At 53.7% G+C, this 15091-nt stretch overlaps 2 protein-coding genes across 5 annotated transcripts; both read right to left on the reverse strand.

Annotated features, from left to right (window-relative positions):
• Positions 1-2579: 2579 nt before the first annotated feature.
• LOC131206211 (two pore potassium channel protein sup-9) lies at positions 2580-3949 on the reverse strand. The gene is made up of 3 exons (XM_058198673.1): positions 3823-3949; positions 3093-3754; positions 2580-3017 (listed from the first exon to the last, which is right to left on the reverse strand). The coding sequence occupies exons 1-3, from the start codon at positions 3947-3949 to the stop codon at positions 2667-2669; spliced, it is 1140 nt and encodes a 379-aa protein (XP_058054656.1). The 3' UTR covers positions 2580-2666.
• A 616-nt stretch (positions 3950-4565) lies between these two features.
• Positions 4566-14446, reverse strand: LOC131206237 (1-acylglycerol-3-phosphate O-acyltransferase Pnpla3-like). Of its 4 annotated transcripts, none has more exons than XR_009156786.1 (10): positions 14379-14446; positions 13743-14119; positions 8714-8946; positions 7991-8643; positions 7122-7227; positions 6931-7058; positions 6719-6863; positions 6527-6647; positions 6240-6346; positions 6019-6147 (listed from the first exon to the last, which is right to left on the reverse strand). XR_009156786.1 is itself a non-coding variant. In XM_058198709.1 (10 exons), exons 2-9 carry the CDS (start codon positions 13900-13902, stop codon positions 6242-6244), a joined length of 1701 nt encoding a protein of 566 aa, XP_058054692.1. In that variant the 5' UTR covers positions 13903-14119; positions 14379-14446; the 3' UTR covers positions 6019-6147; positions 6240-6241. The 4 variants fall into 4 exon arrangements, 3 of the variants coding, with proteins under 3 accessions (XP_058054691.1, XP_058054693.1, XP_058054692.1); XM_058198709.1 differs by having other exon boundaries at positions 6477-6647; XM_058198708.1 differs by lacking the exon at positions 6240-6346 and having other exon boundaries at positions 4566-6147.
• Positions 14447-15091: the final 645 nt, after the last annotated feature.

The following is a 15091-nucleotide window of genomic DNA, read 5'->3' on the forward strand; positions in this document are numbered from 1 at the left end:
ACCACGTTTCCCTAATATGCAAAAGCCTTCCCAGGGGAATCGACTGTGCGCCAGTTCCTGCAAGCAACTTCATCTTGCCCAAGGAAATGAAACGAAATTCCTTAAATGCCCAGTCCTATCCTTCGACGAAAAAACTCATTCTCACTTGTTCCGGATCGTTCCTTAATGCCGGAGGTCAGGTTAGGTCATCAACGCTGGCCCATAAATAGATATATTCATAATGGGAAGGGGTTTGCTAACTAACAGATAATGGCTTGCACCCCGCGTGCCGCACTCGTTTCGGTTCTGTCTACTCGGTCGCCGTGCAGAACACTATCTTTCTGTTTCTATTGCCACCGTCCACAGCATCCGAGCCGGCCCGAGGTGTCGTAAATATAATGGTTGGACCGTTATGTTTTTTACAGCCAGCCTCTCTAGAGCTCCTTAGTTCGGTTCTTAAAGGCTATCGGAAATGAAATGGTGCCTCAAACGGATCCGTACTTGAATCGAACCGATCCCGAGAGGGTTAGTATGCAAATCCCGGAATGGCCTGACAAATAACTTTCGGTCGCTCATCGATGAGGTAGTGCTACGTAATGTTTTCCCTTTTTCCAATTGCAATCGTCTATCTGGCCGGTATCGAAATCGTTCTTGGCAATAACATCGACAAACGGGCTAAATGGTAACCGTTAGAATATTGAACCAGCTGCGGACACAACAAACAAATGAATATTGTCCTACACCATCCGATCGAATGGGAAAGATCCGAAACCTTCGGAACAAGACAACGGCTGAAGTCAAGCCAAACATAAAGTCGTTCCTTACATTTTATTATGATTGGGTCGGGCGGCCACAGCAAGGAAGGTAGCGAAACACGGCACCTCGATGATTATTTCATCACGCATTCCCATCTCACTGTGGCCACAAGTTTCGCGCCAAATTTTTTAAGAGAACGCGTGCCTCGCGACCCACCGTGGGCGATGGAATACAACACTCTTCCGAATCCCCCAATTTGCATACTTTTGTGTTCATACATAAACAGGAATGAAGGGGCGATTTCTCTTTATCTGTTGCCCCGTTCCCTCCGGTCACTGGTTGAAAAACGAGACCCGCGGTGCTTCGTATGAGTTCCGATTCCGGTGGTAAGGTTTCCCCGACAGTAAAGCATAAAGAATATCGTTCCTTAGCCGATGCTGGGCACTTTCTACAAATAAAGCAATTTCATTGCAAACATTGGAGAAATATTAGAGGAACTAGAGCAGGCTTACAAATCCGTGACGGCTGCCCAAACGACTCGAGGTACACGGATTTCGGATTCGTTTTCAAAATTACTGCAGTTTAAGATGTTTCGCGCTATTCACCGCGCTTTTATTACTTTTAATCAAACCACGATCGGTTCCTCTATTGTAAATATTAATGCGCTACGTCTTGTTCTTTCTATATTTGTCTCTTTCACTAACGAGACAAATTGGTGCTTATGAAGGTTGAATATGACATTTCTGACAACTTCGTTGCTGTACCGGCACACGGGCTTAATTTAGCATAAGGCCCGCAGCACGGTAGAGCTCCCTTGGCGGCACGCCCCACCATCAAAAAGCCATCCCATCCATCAAAAGCTCGTTTCTTGGAGGCCATCCTTTTATGACGCAGCAGCTGCAGCCGGTCGCCTAGGCGCTGTCTGCCTTCATCCTGGGAACAATACAACGAAATACATTACAAGGTAAATCACTTGAGGTGCACTTTCAGGGGAACCCTGAACACAGAACAGAACATAAATTATTTTCCGCATTCTTACTTTGTGACTGTCGAACACCGACCAATGCAGGATCAGACGCGTGTCACCTTAAAACAATTTTTTTTGTCAGAATTGCGCAGGAAGCCGGTGTGGAAGTCAACGGTCGGGGCAGTCGGAAGTTAACGGGTGTGGTGGGTTTGAAAACGCGCCAAAACGTCAAAACGCTTGCTACCCAAAATAAAGGGACAGGATACGCCACTGTTTACCATTGAAGCGTTTCACTAAAAAAGAATTATCCTTTGCAAATTATTACTTTTTTTCTAAACAGGCTCGCGGCTAACCGCGTACATAATAGAAATATTCTGAACTTTTGAAATAAACGCCAAATAAAAGAGAAAACGATCCAGCGTTTCGTTAAACGCTTTAGATTGCAAAATTTTGCAATCCCTTTGCCATTTTCCTTCAGTCCACCAGGTGAATTCCGGTCACCGTTTGTCCCTCCTTAACGCGCCATGAATTTGATGCTGTCCTGTGGCTGAGCCTATTAAAAGCCCCGGGCCCGAGGAACCGGTTATAGCAATTAAAGGGTGTGCACGACGAACAAGGGTACGATCTCAGACTCCGCGGATGTTTCTCAATTCGCCTCGCGTTTTATTATAACTTGCATCAAACCGATTGTTCCCGGAATTTAAATTGTTTTCTTATCGTACTATGCTAAAACGTGCCGTGTGATCGCCACCATCGCGCCTTCCGCTTCTTAACAGCTAACGCTCTCCTGTTCTCCGCTTATTATATAAACCAATTCGTACGCATTTTCACTGAAGGAATGTTTTCATACAAAAGTGTGTACTCTTCGGGAGGAAGATGAATCGCGGCCACTAATTGACCTTGGCTGTCGCGACACATGCGACCCGCTGGCTGGCTCCGATGAGGGGACGACGGCGGGCCGCCTCTAGACCGATGCTCGTCCCCGGCTGGGGTGGAAGTCGAACCGGAGCGGTTGTATTAGGCCTTCGTCGTCGGTTTCAAAGTCGCTCATCAATCCCTGGCCACCGCTGCTGCCAGCACCGATGGCCGGCGGTGACCGCAGCTGCGTCATTTCGCACTCCATCAGCGGGAAGCGGTAGTTCGTGTCGATGTAGCACCCGTTGCCGGCCTCCGTCATGTCGAACTTAGTCGGGCAGTTGTGGCACACCCCCAGCTGGTTGATCACGGAGATGCGATCGTAGCACCGCTCGTCCACGCTGTCCCCCGTGTTGCCGGTGATGATGTCACCGTCCAGCTTGACCGCTATCTGCAACGCCTAAAATGTCCGGAAAGGGAGCGTTTATTAGAGATCTGTGGCGAATGTGCCGGAGCAGCGTGTCTCGCCCCATACCTGGATGGCCTGTGCTTCGTCGCGCTTCTCGTCCTCCGTGTTCATCGTCACGAAGCGCAGCACGAGCAGATTTAGCGAGGCGGCCACCACCGCCAGCCCGAACAGGATGAAAATCAACGCAAACGCCACGTACTCGGGCTTTTTGTTGAGTGCATTGTCCTTCTGCAGGGCCACCATATCCCCGAACCCGATCGTGGTCAGCGTGATGAAGCAATAGTACACCGAGTCGAAGTAGCTCCAGCCCTCGAACTTGCTGAACGCCGCCGCACCGCCCGCAATCGTCAGCGAGCTGAGCGTGGTCACCACCAGGATGAGGTCGACCTCGGAGGCGATCGCTTTTTTGCAGTTGAACGACGTCTTCACAGCGTGCACAATCACGCTGCTCAGGCGATTCACCCGCTCGCCGATGCTCTGGAACATCACCAGCCCGAGCGGGATGCCGATGGCCGCGTAGCACATCGTAAATATCTTCCCACTCACGGTGGACGGTGTCGAGTGGCCGTACCCGATCGTCGTCAGAACCGTGGTGGCGTAGTAGAACGCACCGGAAAACTTCCACTGCTGGCCCGCCTTGTGCGGTTCCGACTTCATAATGACCGTCTCGATGACTTTAAAGTCCTCGGCGCTAATGTTGTACCGGGTGATGAGCACATTTTCGATCGCTGCAAGAAGAAAACGGGGGGACGTTCAACATAGAGCCGCTCGCGTCACGGGCACGGCCGATACGTACCGCTCAGGGCTTTCCAGCGCTTCTTTTCCGTTTCCGACTCGAGCGCGTCGAACACGGCAGCTCCGATCAGCAGATAGGTAAAGGTGCACACGATGAGCGAGATGGTCCTAACGTTTTGCTTTTTCATGCTCGTTCACACCTGGCCTGGCGAGAGAAGAGATGGCGAGGGTTAGCACCAGTCCGTGGCCCACTCCGTAGCTCGCGGACCTGCTGCAGGGATTCCGTTCCGTTCCGGTGTCCTTAGATTATTAACACAGCGTTCTGTTTGATCGGTTGGTGCCGCGGCGCGCTCCTCGCTGCTGTGTCGCTGTGTGGCTCGCTCGCGTAAACCTTAACTACGAGGAAACATGTTGGCAGGCAGGAAGAGTCGCTTTGGCAATCGGATTATTGTTGGCACATCAGTCGCGGACAGTCTCGCACAGTCTCACGGAACGGAATCACGGTCCACGGGGGTGGTGGTGGCTTTCGTGAGATAACACCATGACCAACTGCGTGCAGGAGCGCCCAGTAGGAGCAGCAGCAGCCTCACCAGCACAGCCTATCGATTTTCTCCGATGCCTGCTGACAGGATGCCCTCAACGTCCGCGTCAACATCAAGGATGTGTGACAGTTCTTTCCGCAGGCGGGTGCACCGAGTGCGCATGCCGCACGCGCGAACACAAAGGAGCCCTTCGCTCGGGTGCCTCGGCACGCACGTGCTTTCTCGTTCGAAGGAAGGACGACTCCGCTCGAAGGCTTCCGACTCCGTTTTCGGGGGACCTTTATTAGCCGTTTGCCGTTACTCGAATGCACTTTATAGACTATATGCGTATGAGGTAAATCGTATAAATAACTGTAACTGTGTTTCGCGCGCTCGTCTTCCAGCGCCCCGGTTGGCACCACTACTCGGTGGCAACGTTTAAAAATTGTTCATCTATCTATCTAGTATTGCATACACAAAAAGCGGTCCCTTGTCCCTTTTCTCAGTGTCCGGTGGTGGTCCGAAAGGTTCCGACTCCGGGTCAGCCTGACGAGGCGTATCGTCTCTTATTGGGCAGTGAGCCTCTCTCTCTCTCTCTCTCTCTCTCTCTCTCTGTAAAGCAAACGTTTTATCGCTATCGTCTCTCCACTGTCGTCGTCCACTATTGCACAGCCGTTGGTAGAAGTCCAAAAAAGCCTCCTCCTGCGTCCTCCGAGCCCCGAGAGCCGGTAACGATCGTGAGCCGCGTGATCCCCGCGCGCGATACTAAACCTAATCGCCACTGTCTGTGGCTGGTAAGGAAGCGTTGTCCGCACGTCCGCGACGCCGAACGAAGCGACGATAAACTAAAACCTATGAGGAGCCCTCCCCCCCGAAACCTCTCTTCGCCTAACTAGCAATAGCTTTGCTTCATGGTTTTGTTTTTTGTTTGCAATCACATATTCGTTTCTCGAACACAATAACAATAATGTTGCTTTTGGTCTTTTTGCTAATTAAAAACGAAACCTCCTCGGGAGAGTGGTAAAATCGGCCGCCAGAACCGGCGGCGAGGGGCGAGCGAGAGACGCCAGACGATATGTTACGCGAATAGGTATGTTCTAACTACACATCTACAATCCACAACCGTAGTTCCGCAACCTCCTCCCCCCCTGCCTGTTAAAATCCGAAACCCGAAGGAACTGTCTGTTGGTTCTCTCTGGCTCTGGCCGTTGCTCTGTTCTGACTGATAGGTTCCTGCCTATATTGCCTCTGCCTTCTACGAAGCTGCAACCGCTCTGCAGCTGTTCCCTGTGCTGTGGAAGGACGGTTCATCTCACTAACCACTAACGCGGCCCCTTCCCCCGCTCTGCGCCATGGCGTTCAGTGAATGGACACGCACCTGCAAAAAGCTATGCTTTCTGCATTTGGAGCTCGCCCTGCACCCTGCTCGTAATATCATTCGAAAGGCCATAAGGCACCGACCTCCTTTGGATCATCGGGGAGTGATCTCAGCCCGTCCCCCGGGTCTATCACAATCACGTATTCACGAACCATCGTCGTGCGCACGGAGAGGGCCGCTCACATCTCGATCGAGTAGGATGGTGGCGGTTTGCTCAGGAGCAGCGTGGCCGACTCGGACATTAGGCTTGCCGTCTGCTGCTGGTCCGCTTCGGGTTGCAACGAGTCGTCGTTAAAGTCGGTCGGCAGCTCTTCGATCTGAACCTGCGAGCACTCCCAGCCGGGATACTGTGTCGTGCCACCGTTGTTGTTGTTGTTATTATTGTTCAGTAGGTGATGATGGTTGCCGCTCATGAACAGGCTGGGATCGATATACTCGTCGATGTCGATCATACTGTCTCCACCGTACGTGTTGGAGCAGAGGAAATCTACGGGAGGGAGGCCAATCAGATCAGGTGATTAGTTAAGCGGTTAAACGATCGTAGCGGTGATCAAGCGATTCAATTCGAACAGAACACACATTTAGATGCAAACAGTGTCGAGTGTGTCGGGATGCGTTAGTGGCGATTGCAAAGACCCCGATCCGTTACACACTGCGTGTGGATGGAGGTTGCGAAATGAGGAGGTCTGAAAAGAAAGCGACACCCGTCACATGCATGCACCACACACCACTAGAACCAAAGTGCTACTTGAAACCGGTCCCCGCGAGGGGGGGCACCCGGATGATTGATGGAAAGATGAGCGAGCAGAGACATACACAATGTGCCATGGTTGAGGTCCAACTATAACGCTTCCGCCGCCCTGTACCTGGCTGTGTCGTTTCCCAGTCAGTATCGAACTCCAGCTGCTGGTTCAGTTCGCGCTCGTTGGCCGTCTGTAGGGCGGGATTGTCGCTTTCACTCATGTCGAATATCTCCGTCACCTTCACCTGCCGGGGAACGAATGGAAGCGCATTAGATTCTGTTCTGAGGGCGCGGCTGCAATAAACCTCCCGCTTACCTTATTGTCCTCGTCCATGTAATAGTAAGCGTACATTGCATCGTGATGCGAAGAAACCTGCAGCACGTGGTCAAATGCGTCCAAATCACCGATCACCGAGTGCTGGGCACTATAGCTCGGAATCATCTCTTTGGCGTAGGTTTTTCTGCAAGCAAAATGAAACGTAGTGATGCACCGCCATTCCAACGGAACCTGCTCGCGCTCCGGCTTACCCGTCGGCATCCATTCGCATGTCGATGATCGAGCTTCGGTGACTGTGCTGATGGTGTTGCGCCGCACTCTGGTTGTACTCGGTCAGGGCAATTTGGCACTGCAGATTGGCCGTCAATTGTTGGAGGTGCTGAAAGGGAAACCGGAAACGGTAAAATACCGATCACCTGATCGCCCGATCGCGGGTTCTTACCTTCTGCCGTCGGCCCACTCTCAGCAGGAAGGTGTTGAGGTTCTTCAGGAAGAATTTGCTCACGGCCCAGATCTGATTGCCTATCGACGGTGCGGCCACCATTAGCCTTTGGAGGAAAGAGGGACACATTAATACGATGTGGCCTGATGTTCGATCAGTTGTTACGTAAACCAGCACACACCCCGCGTTATTTCCGCCACCGATCAGTATGCGACTCTACGAAGGACTCTACAGAACGCAGGCAAACTACACACGTATCTTACACATACACATACGTCTTCGAGAGAGCGAGAGAGAGAGAGGACAATTTCGTGCGCTTACCGGTATACCAATCGCTTGTTGAGGGCCGCCAGCAAACGCCGCCGCTGATCGGGGGAGATCGCTGATCCCAGCGTCACCTGTCTACCGGGTGGAAACGGAAAGGATCGGAGGGACCTATCGATCAGTCGATCGACGGCGCCGGAGGAAGACGAAGACGACGGGGAGGAGGAGTAGACAAGATGGTTACATTTGGTACGCGTTGTCGGTCGGCCGCCGGCCGGTTGCCGCCCGGGTAATCCCGTGCCGGGGCAGAGCACATTGCCCAGCACTCGAAAGCGGAACTGGGTTTGCTCCAGTACATCGCCAATGGCACTGTTGTGGGGTGTGGGTCGTGCGGCGTGGGACGGGAAAGGCGGTTAGTTCGGTTACTACACACTACTGTGGTCGAGGCGGGCGCGGGATGGCGGACGATGGAACGAACAAACGCGCGGACAAGCACATACGCAAACACAGAATGGTGGTAGCGGAAATCGGCGGTGTGGCCAGCACACGCATGTAAGGTGGGTGGGTGTGGGTACAGCGAGGCGAATCGACCCGGTGCCACTTACTTTGTTAGCGTGGCGCACATGATGTCCGCGGGCAGGGTGGCTGGGAGGGAGAGCGCCGTCAGCAGCTTGCCGCCCCGATGGCGGAAGACCCAGTTGATGAGCCCCTTGTTCGCCTGCTCGATGTACGTCTGGAACACGGTCAGCACGTTTTCCGGCATGCTGCCGACCAGCGCGTTCTCGCGGTGCTGCGTGCACTCCTTGCACTCGCTACACTCCGGATCGTACTCCTCGAGCATCTGTTCCTCCAGGTTCAGCGGTGGCTGTTCCGCGACCACAAACGTCGACTGCACCGCCAGACAGCGCGTGCAGCTGATGAGATTGTTGCGGTGCAGAAAGTTAAGCGCATCGTCGAACCCCTGCTGGCAGAACGAGGACAGTATTTCGGGCTTCGGCGGGAACAGGATGCGTCCGAAGCGGTTAATGTTCTCCTTCGACAGCTCGATGCTGGTGTTGGCCCAGTTCACGTGGAACAGCTGCGCACTGTTGTCCCGCGGGCAAATGTCGCTCTCGCCACAGAACGGGCTGACGGTGACCGTGTTTTCGTCCAGCGTCGGCAGGTTGTCCGAAAACGCCCCGTCCATGTAGCGCACACCGTGGAACCGAGGTGGCAGCAGCCCGGAGAACACCGGAATGAAGCACGCGCAAAGAAGGGCCTACGGGAGGGGCGATAGAAAGTGATCAGTTCAGAGTGGCCAATCCGCGGGGGCTTGATCATACGCTTACCTGCAGCAGATCTTCACGGCTGTTAAACTGCGACACGATCACGTTCTTGCCATCGTAGACGCGCGTCAGCGAGATGTGTAGCTTTCCGTTGACGCGCTCGTGCGCATCGGTGGGCAGGAACTTTTGTAGACCCTCGAGCAGGCAGGTTTGAATGTTGAACCGCGGACTGAACGGGCCCAGTGAGTGTGAGCGCGCCTCGTTCACTACGCGGAAGAAATCCGAGGTCATTTCACCTGCAAAAAAACCGGGGCGCGGTGCGATCGATTAGTGAATGACAATGATCCTTAATGATAGGCTTCCCTGGAGGGCCCAGAGAGGTTATCATTATCTTGCGCAACGCGCGGCAAGGTCGCCCAGCTCCCGCAGCTCGTAACCCCGTAATCCCCGTAATGATACGAGCGAGAACCGATCGAACGGGCTCATTAGCTAGCGCGACCCAGGAGCTAATTCTCGTCTTGGAAACCACACCGAGAGCGATTAGATAATAGGAAAGTCAGAGGAAACCCGTAAAGCGGATAAATAAGTCACTCGGGCCGATCCGGGATCGTCGTGAGATCGTTTCCCTTTCACGCATTTCAAGTAGCACCACCAACAGCTGCTCTGCTGTGGCCCTTCGCTGCTGACGTCACTCTCATGCAGACACACCTCTCTCACTTTTTCTCTCGGTGGCCAAAAAACCGGTACGGGCCGTGCCTCCAAAAAACGTTTGATCAGACGACACACGCACGACTCGCCGCGACCCAGACCCTCTTCATCGCCCAAGGAATGTGTGGGCCGTCTGGCCGCTCTCTCGCTCTGTCCCTTTGGCCGAATCAGGGCCCTTCGGCTATGCTCACGCCATCGGGCTAGTTTCTCAACAACAGACACTATTTCGACACGCCGAGATAGCGCGGGCGCACGCACGCACGACTAAAGGGCCCCTATGTTGGCCGCTTTGGATTGGTAGTAGTGCCATCGCGCCACATCGTATGATTTTTCAACCCCTTTCCGCCCACCGGCGACTCGAGGTGGTTCCCCTACATTCCGCAGCGGTCGGGTGGTCTCCACAGTCTCCGAATCTAGTTAATACCCGTGCCCACCAGGAACGGCAGGAAGTTTCTCGAAATTATGACGCACCGCCGTCTGGAGGCCCGTCACCCTGGGGCATTGTGCGTAACTCGCTTGCGCTCGTTGATTGAGCGTTTATGCGTCGTAGCCGTCAACAACCACGCGGCGTGCGCGATACAGATATCTCGAGGTCACACTCGATATATAAGCCCCCCTCAAGACCTGGTACTGGGAGCGGCACTTGGGCGAGCCCTTCGATCCGATCCGCGGCGTTTGTTTTTCAAGTTTCGCTAGACGCGCTACTGCGCAACTTTTCCGGCCAGATTTTATTACCTTTCTCCGTCGCCTGTTTCTTATCTAATCATCGTGCAAAGCATTTACCATCCCCGTTTGAATTAGTTTGGACGCGCGCCAAGGTCAACGGCGAGTTGTTTGCGAATTCGCCCGCCAGGGCTTAAGCTCTCCTATTGAAGGTCCTGCCCGTAATTGACCTCCGGCACCGGCTGTAGAGAGAGCGTCTAACCCTTGGCCTCGGTGGAAACAAACACGGCGCACGCCGGTGACCTTGACGGTTGTGCGTTTTGCCCAAACAATTACGTCGGGGCGCGTTACGATAAGCGATGCTCGCGATGCGCGATCCTTCCTCAATACGATGACGTCAATGACGGGACAGGAAGCTGGGGGAAGGGGGCGCCGTAACACATTCATGAGGACCTTCGAGACACTGAACGAAGAAAGGCCACACACAATGCCGGTCGTACGATCGCGCCACCTCTCGCCTCGCCTGGAGAGAGCCTGCGATTAGGGAAAGGATCGCCGCGGGCTGATAACGCCACCTCGTCGGGCGGCTGACCTATTCGTCTGACCCCATATTCGATCGCGTTCCCCCCGCGGGAGGTCGGACAAAGGATTCAGAGGATCCGACCTAAAGCCGCTTCCTGCTAATCGCGGCTGCTGCGGGCTAGTTTTTGTCAGCCAGGCCACACCGGACGAGGCCATTGAGAGGCGTCGAGCGCACGGACTGGCATTGAATCTTGGCTCCCGCAGAGCGTAAAGGCTCTTATCAGTTGACACGACACACTAAGTGCGACAAAACCCCGGGGCTAACCCGTTGCGCGGCGGGCAAATCGTGCCAGCATTTGCGTCAGCAGCTTGGAGCGAGCGCCACAATCACAGCGCGGAGCATAAAATTGGATTGATACACAGCGCGGTCCGCCGTTGTTTATTGGCCGCGCGTTGTTGTGTGACCCAACGTGCAGTGTGGCACGACAAATTGGCAACACATTGGTAATCGGATAAATTCGTGTCACGTGTTGCGAAACGTTGTCCAGCGTCGTCAACCGACGCATCGTCGCTCGATTGCACCAGGATGCGAGTCCGATAAACCCGTGTTTCCACGCGCATTGCGTGCACTGCAACTAAGTAACGATGCACGTGGTTTTGACCTTGCCAACTTTGTGTTCGCAACTACGGCACGCGGGCCATGCTGCAAACACGAGACAAGCGCAGAACCCGCAGAGTCAATCGACAGACAGACAGCAGAGACCGTGGAAAGTGGCCCTCTCTCTCTCGCTCCCTCTGGCTGATGTGGCGATTAGTGAAAGGCTTCCCACCAGACCATTGCCTAACCCCTACGCCCGCCCGGGCCAGCAGATTGTTGAGAAACCAAAAGTGCATTCGTCTTTTCCGAAGGGAAAGTGGTTCGTCGTTTGTTCGTGTGCAATCTCGATGCAGCGGCCCATTAACGCTACCCCTTGAGATGGTTCGCCCCGACAGGCACACGCAACGCAACACGCGCAAGAAGTTCGGTTAATTGGATGCTAACACATTGTGGCAACCCTTTAAATGACCCGCATAATGGGTCGCTTTACTAGGACACACCGGGCCACGGACGAGCTGTGGTTTGCAAATAATTTATTCAACTAACCCTCGCTCGGTGTGGTGGTGCGGCAAGCTGCTCTCGATCGCCTAGTGCGCCACCGGTTCTGTGGTTTCTGTTTCGCTAGAACTGGCCCCGCCGCACTGTGCAAAACATAACCCATTTATTTTTCCTTCCCCTGGTTGGTTGACACTCCAGTGACGGAGGTAAACACAGAAACCGCTTTCTGCGACTCAAAAATATGTAAACATTCCGTGGAATGTGGCTCCTCCTCGGAGTACCGATTAAATCCGGATTAAAAGGAGCCCCACCGGAAGGCGCTGTGGCGATTGGTGGTTCATTAACCGCAAAGGCAAACAAAGCTACGGGGCGCCCCCGGCGGGTTGATTGTCGAAAACGGACCCATTAACCGGGTCACCCATTCTAAAAAGGCGATGACAGTGATGAGTTTCTACAACTCTACGCTCCTTCTGGCCAAAACGCAAAACGTCTCGCCTAATCAATTGGGCCTCACTTTAAACGTCTACACACCAGGCCAGGTTTTACGCTGACCGCTGCCGTGTTGATGAACGAATCCGGTGCATTGGTTCGAGGCGGCGGCAAAAAGCGGCAATCTTGAAATTCTTCGGCCCCCCTGATAACCCCAAGAGTGCGCGCCCGTAATGGAGAAAGTACGACCATAATACTGCGCCAACTGCGCGGCTCGTATTTTGCGTCACGCTGTACGAAAAACCTCTCACGAAGCCCCACGAAGTTGCTTTTGACCAAATGTGCCTCTCGCCCTCTCAAGGTTAAGTTCTTCTAGTTGCTCCCTCGTATGCGTTGTAGTTAATGATCGCGAAACCGTTCTGCAACAAATCCCACGGTGTGTTTTGCGGGCCTTAATTAAAAGCGGATTTGGGATCGAAAATTCAATGAACGCCCGAGGGCAAGATAGTCCCAGCCCAAACGGTTCGGTGTGCTGGTCAGGAGTAATGAACCAATCCTGAGGCTCGTTCGGCGATTAGATTAGGTGGGGGACACGTCAGCTTCCACCCCCGAGCGCGATAATGAATATTCTCGACAGGTTGGGACGCGATAAGCACCGGTCCGGGATCCCAGAACGAATCGATCAAAGGTCGGGCGTGTTGAAAATCCTCACATCAACCACCGAACACAGCATGATCTCATCGGTCCGTGCGATCGCGAGCCTCAGATTAGAGCACGCGACGTCAAACAACGGGCCCCGTGAGCAATCACGACATACAGCTGGCGCGGGGCAGTTGTTTATCTTGCCCCGTTCGATCAAACGGGATTAGGAGGTAGCCCTTTTCAGGGGGGGAACCCGTTGTAGTCTGTCGGGAGCCTCGGTTGAGACAAAGGGAAGCGGTTTGAACTTTCGACCGCCAGCAGCTGACCAATCGCGACGCGCTGTGTGACTAAACATCGACCCAATTGCGATCACTCTTTCCGTGCATGGTGATTAATGCATCCGACGGAAAGCTTCCGCCGGAACGGGGCGAGAATCAAACGGTGGGCGCGCGCAACAGTCGCGCCGACTGATGGGCTCGAAGACAATCCGGACACGTGTCTAGCGTTAGACACACGCGCTCGAGGCTCTGACAGGCTCATGATTATTCTATCGATCGAATGAATCGCATTCTTGTTTGTTCGAACCCGCCAATGGTGAATGATCGTCGATCGATTTCCGGGCAGTCGTTCCACGATCGCTCTCTGTCGTGTGTTCTGAGGAATCTTTAATCGTTCTGTTTCGAGGATTCCCAACAGGAGGCCAGATCATCATCTGCATTGTGTGGAAAAAATTAAACAAATTAGCGTTTTCCCGATGTACCCGACCCTTTAGCCCATTGGTTACCTGAAGAACTAGAAAGTGGCTCTCAAGGAAGCTTCTCCTTTCTTTGCCTACCCCAATTAAACACGGCCATGCACCACAATTTGCTACGCTACCGCACGTTTGCAATGATACTTCGCTCGCCTTGGACCGACCCCGTTACACTCTAAGGTCCTCCGGCACTGGCAACGAACTTGACCGGGAGCCGTTGCTTCGTTCCTCGACGCGTGACATTGCACTTTGTAAGGATTCCTCTTGGCCTTTTTACTTACCCAGCGGCATGTCGCAGAGCAGGCAGCAGGCGGCCAGCGCCCCGGCCGAGGCGCCACTGATGCGGTGGAGCAGCAGATGCGGGGCATACTTCTTGAAGGCAACAGCAACACCGACATGGTAGATACCGAGGAATCCACAGCCGGCGAACGATAGATTCATGTCGAAGTTTTACTCAACGTTGTTTAACTACACTTCCCCGGGGGGGCAATGTCCTTTTTGCACCACCAAGAGCACCAATATCAATCCGCTACGGGTCACTGGTTCGTTCACGATCACGTTTTTTTATGTTTACGCCGATTTCTGTAATGTTTACGATCGTTTCGAATAGATGCACTTTATTTCACGATCTCCGCAGACTGTTTACATTATGGCTGCCCTGGAAACGATAAAACAGATCAGAGAGGAGGTAAGTGTCGGAAGGTTCGCTGAGCAGCAAGGAGGATCCGATCAGGCTTCTAGAACTCCGTTGGCCACGCTGTGATCGGTTCCTCCAAAGGCACTGTGATTAATCAACAACCACAAGCTGATTCACAAAGCAGGCGATTAGAGTGATCGATCGATTGCGCCTCTGGTCACTCAAGACGGGGCAAAAAAAACACAAACAATCTGTAACGTTAAACAAAGCAACCACCGACCGAGATTGGGGCGCAGCATGGGTGTGTTGTTACTCGCGAAATGGGATTCGTCGCCACGTCTCGCTTGCTCGTCCGGAAGTTCACTGGAAACCGCTGGCCACTCGCGGTCGCTATTTTATACGGCCCTGTCCGCTGACCGCCGCCTTCCCAACCCCACACGCCATGGGGCGGTCCGCGCGCGAGAGGGAGATTATGGAAGTGTGATTTGACATCATCATCCCTTTAACTTCCAGTGAACCAGTGTGTTGCCTCTCGTTCGCTCTCTTTGCGCGGCCGCAGACTTTCTCTCTCCCGCACTCTCTGGGTATCCTGCGTTGGGCCCGCGTTGGAACCAACACTCACACACATCGCGCGGGGGGGACGCTATCAACAAACACTGCTCCACCTTCCGCGGTCCGCTGCCGCCTTCGCGCGGGAATTAATCCAGCCTCTCGGGGCCCGGCACCAACACCACGACGACCACTGCGGTGATGTAAACAAATCTTTCTTCGACTTGTGCGCTGCATTATTGATCCCGTGTGCGAAGCTGCAGCGCAGTAGGCTTCTTGTGGAAAAACATCTCACACTGCAAATATCGATTGTTGTTATTATTGCGGAGCCTTTGCCTCTCGTTCGCCTCTTAACGCTCGGGTCCGTAACGCTCGGCACGCTGTTACCAGCTGTTCTCCGGGGCATTCAGCGGTTTTTTGCATTCCATTCCGCAATTTCGGAGA

Source organism: Anopheles bellator, chromosome 1 (assembly GCF_943735745.2).
Source record: "Anopheles bellator chromosome 1, idAnoBellAS_SP24_06.2, whole genome shotgun sequence".
Lineage (NCBI taxonomy): Eukaryota > Metazoa > Arthropoda > Insecta > Diptera > Culicidae > Anopheles > Anopheles bellator.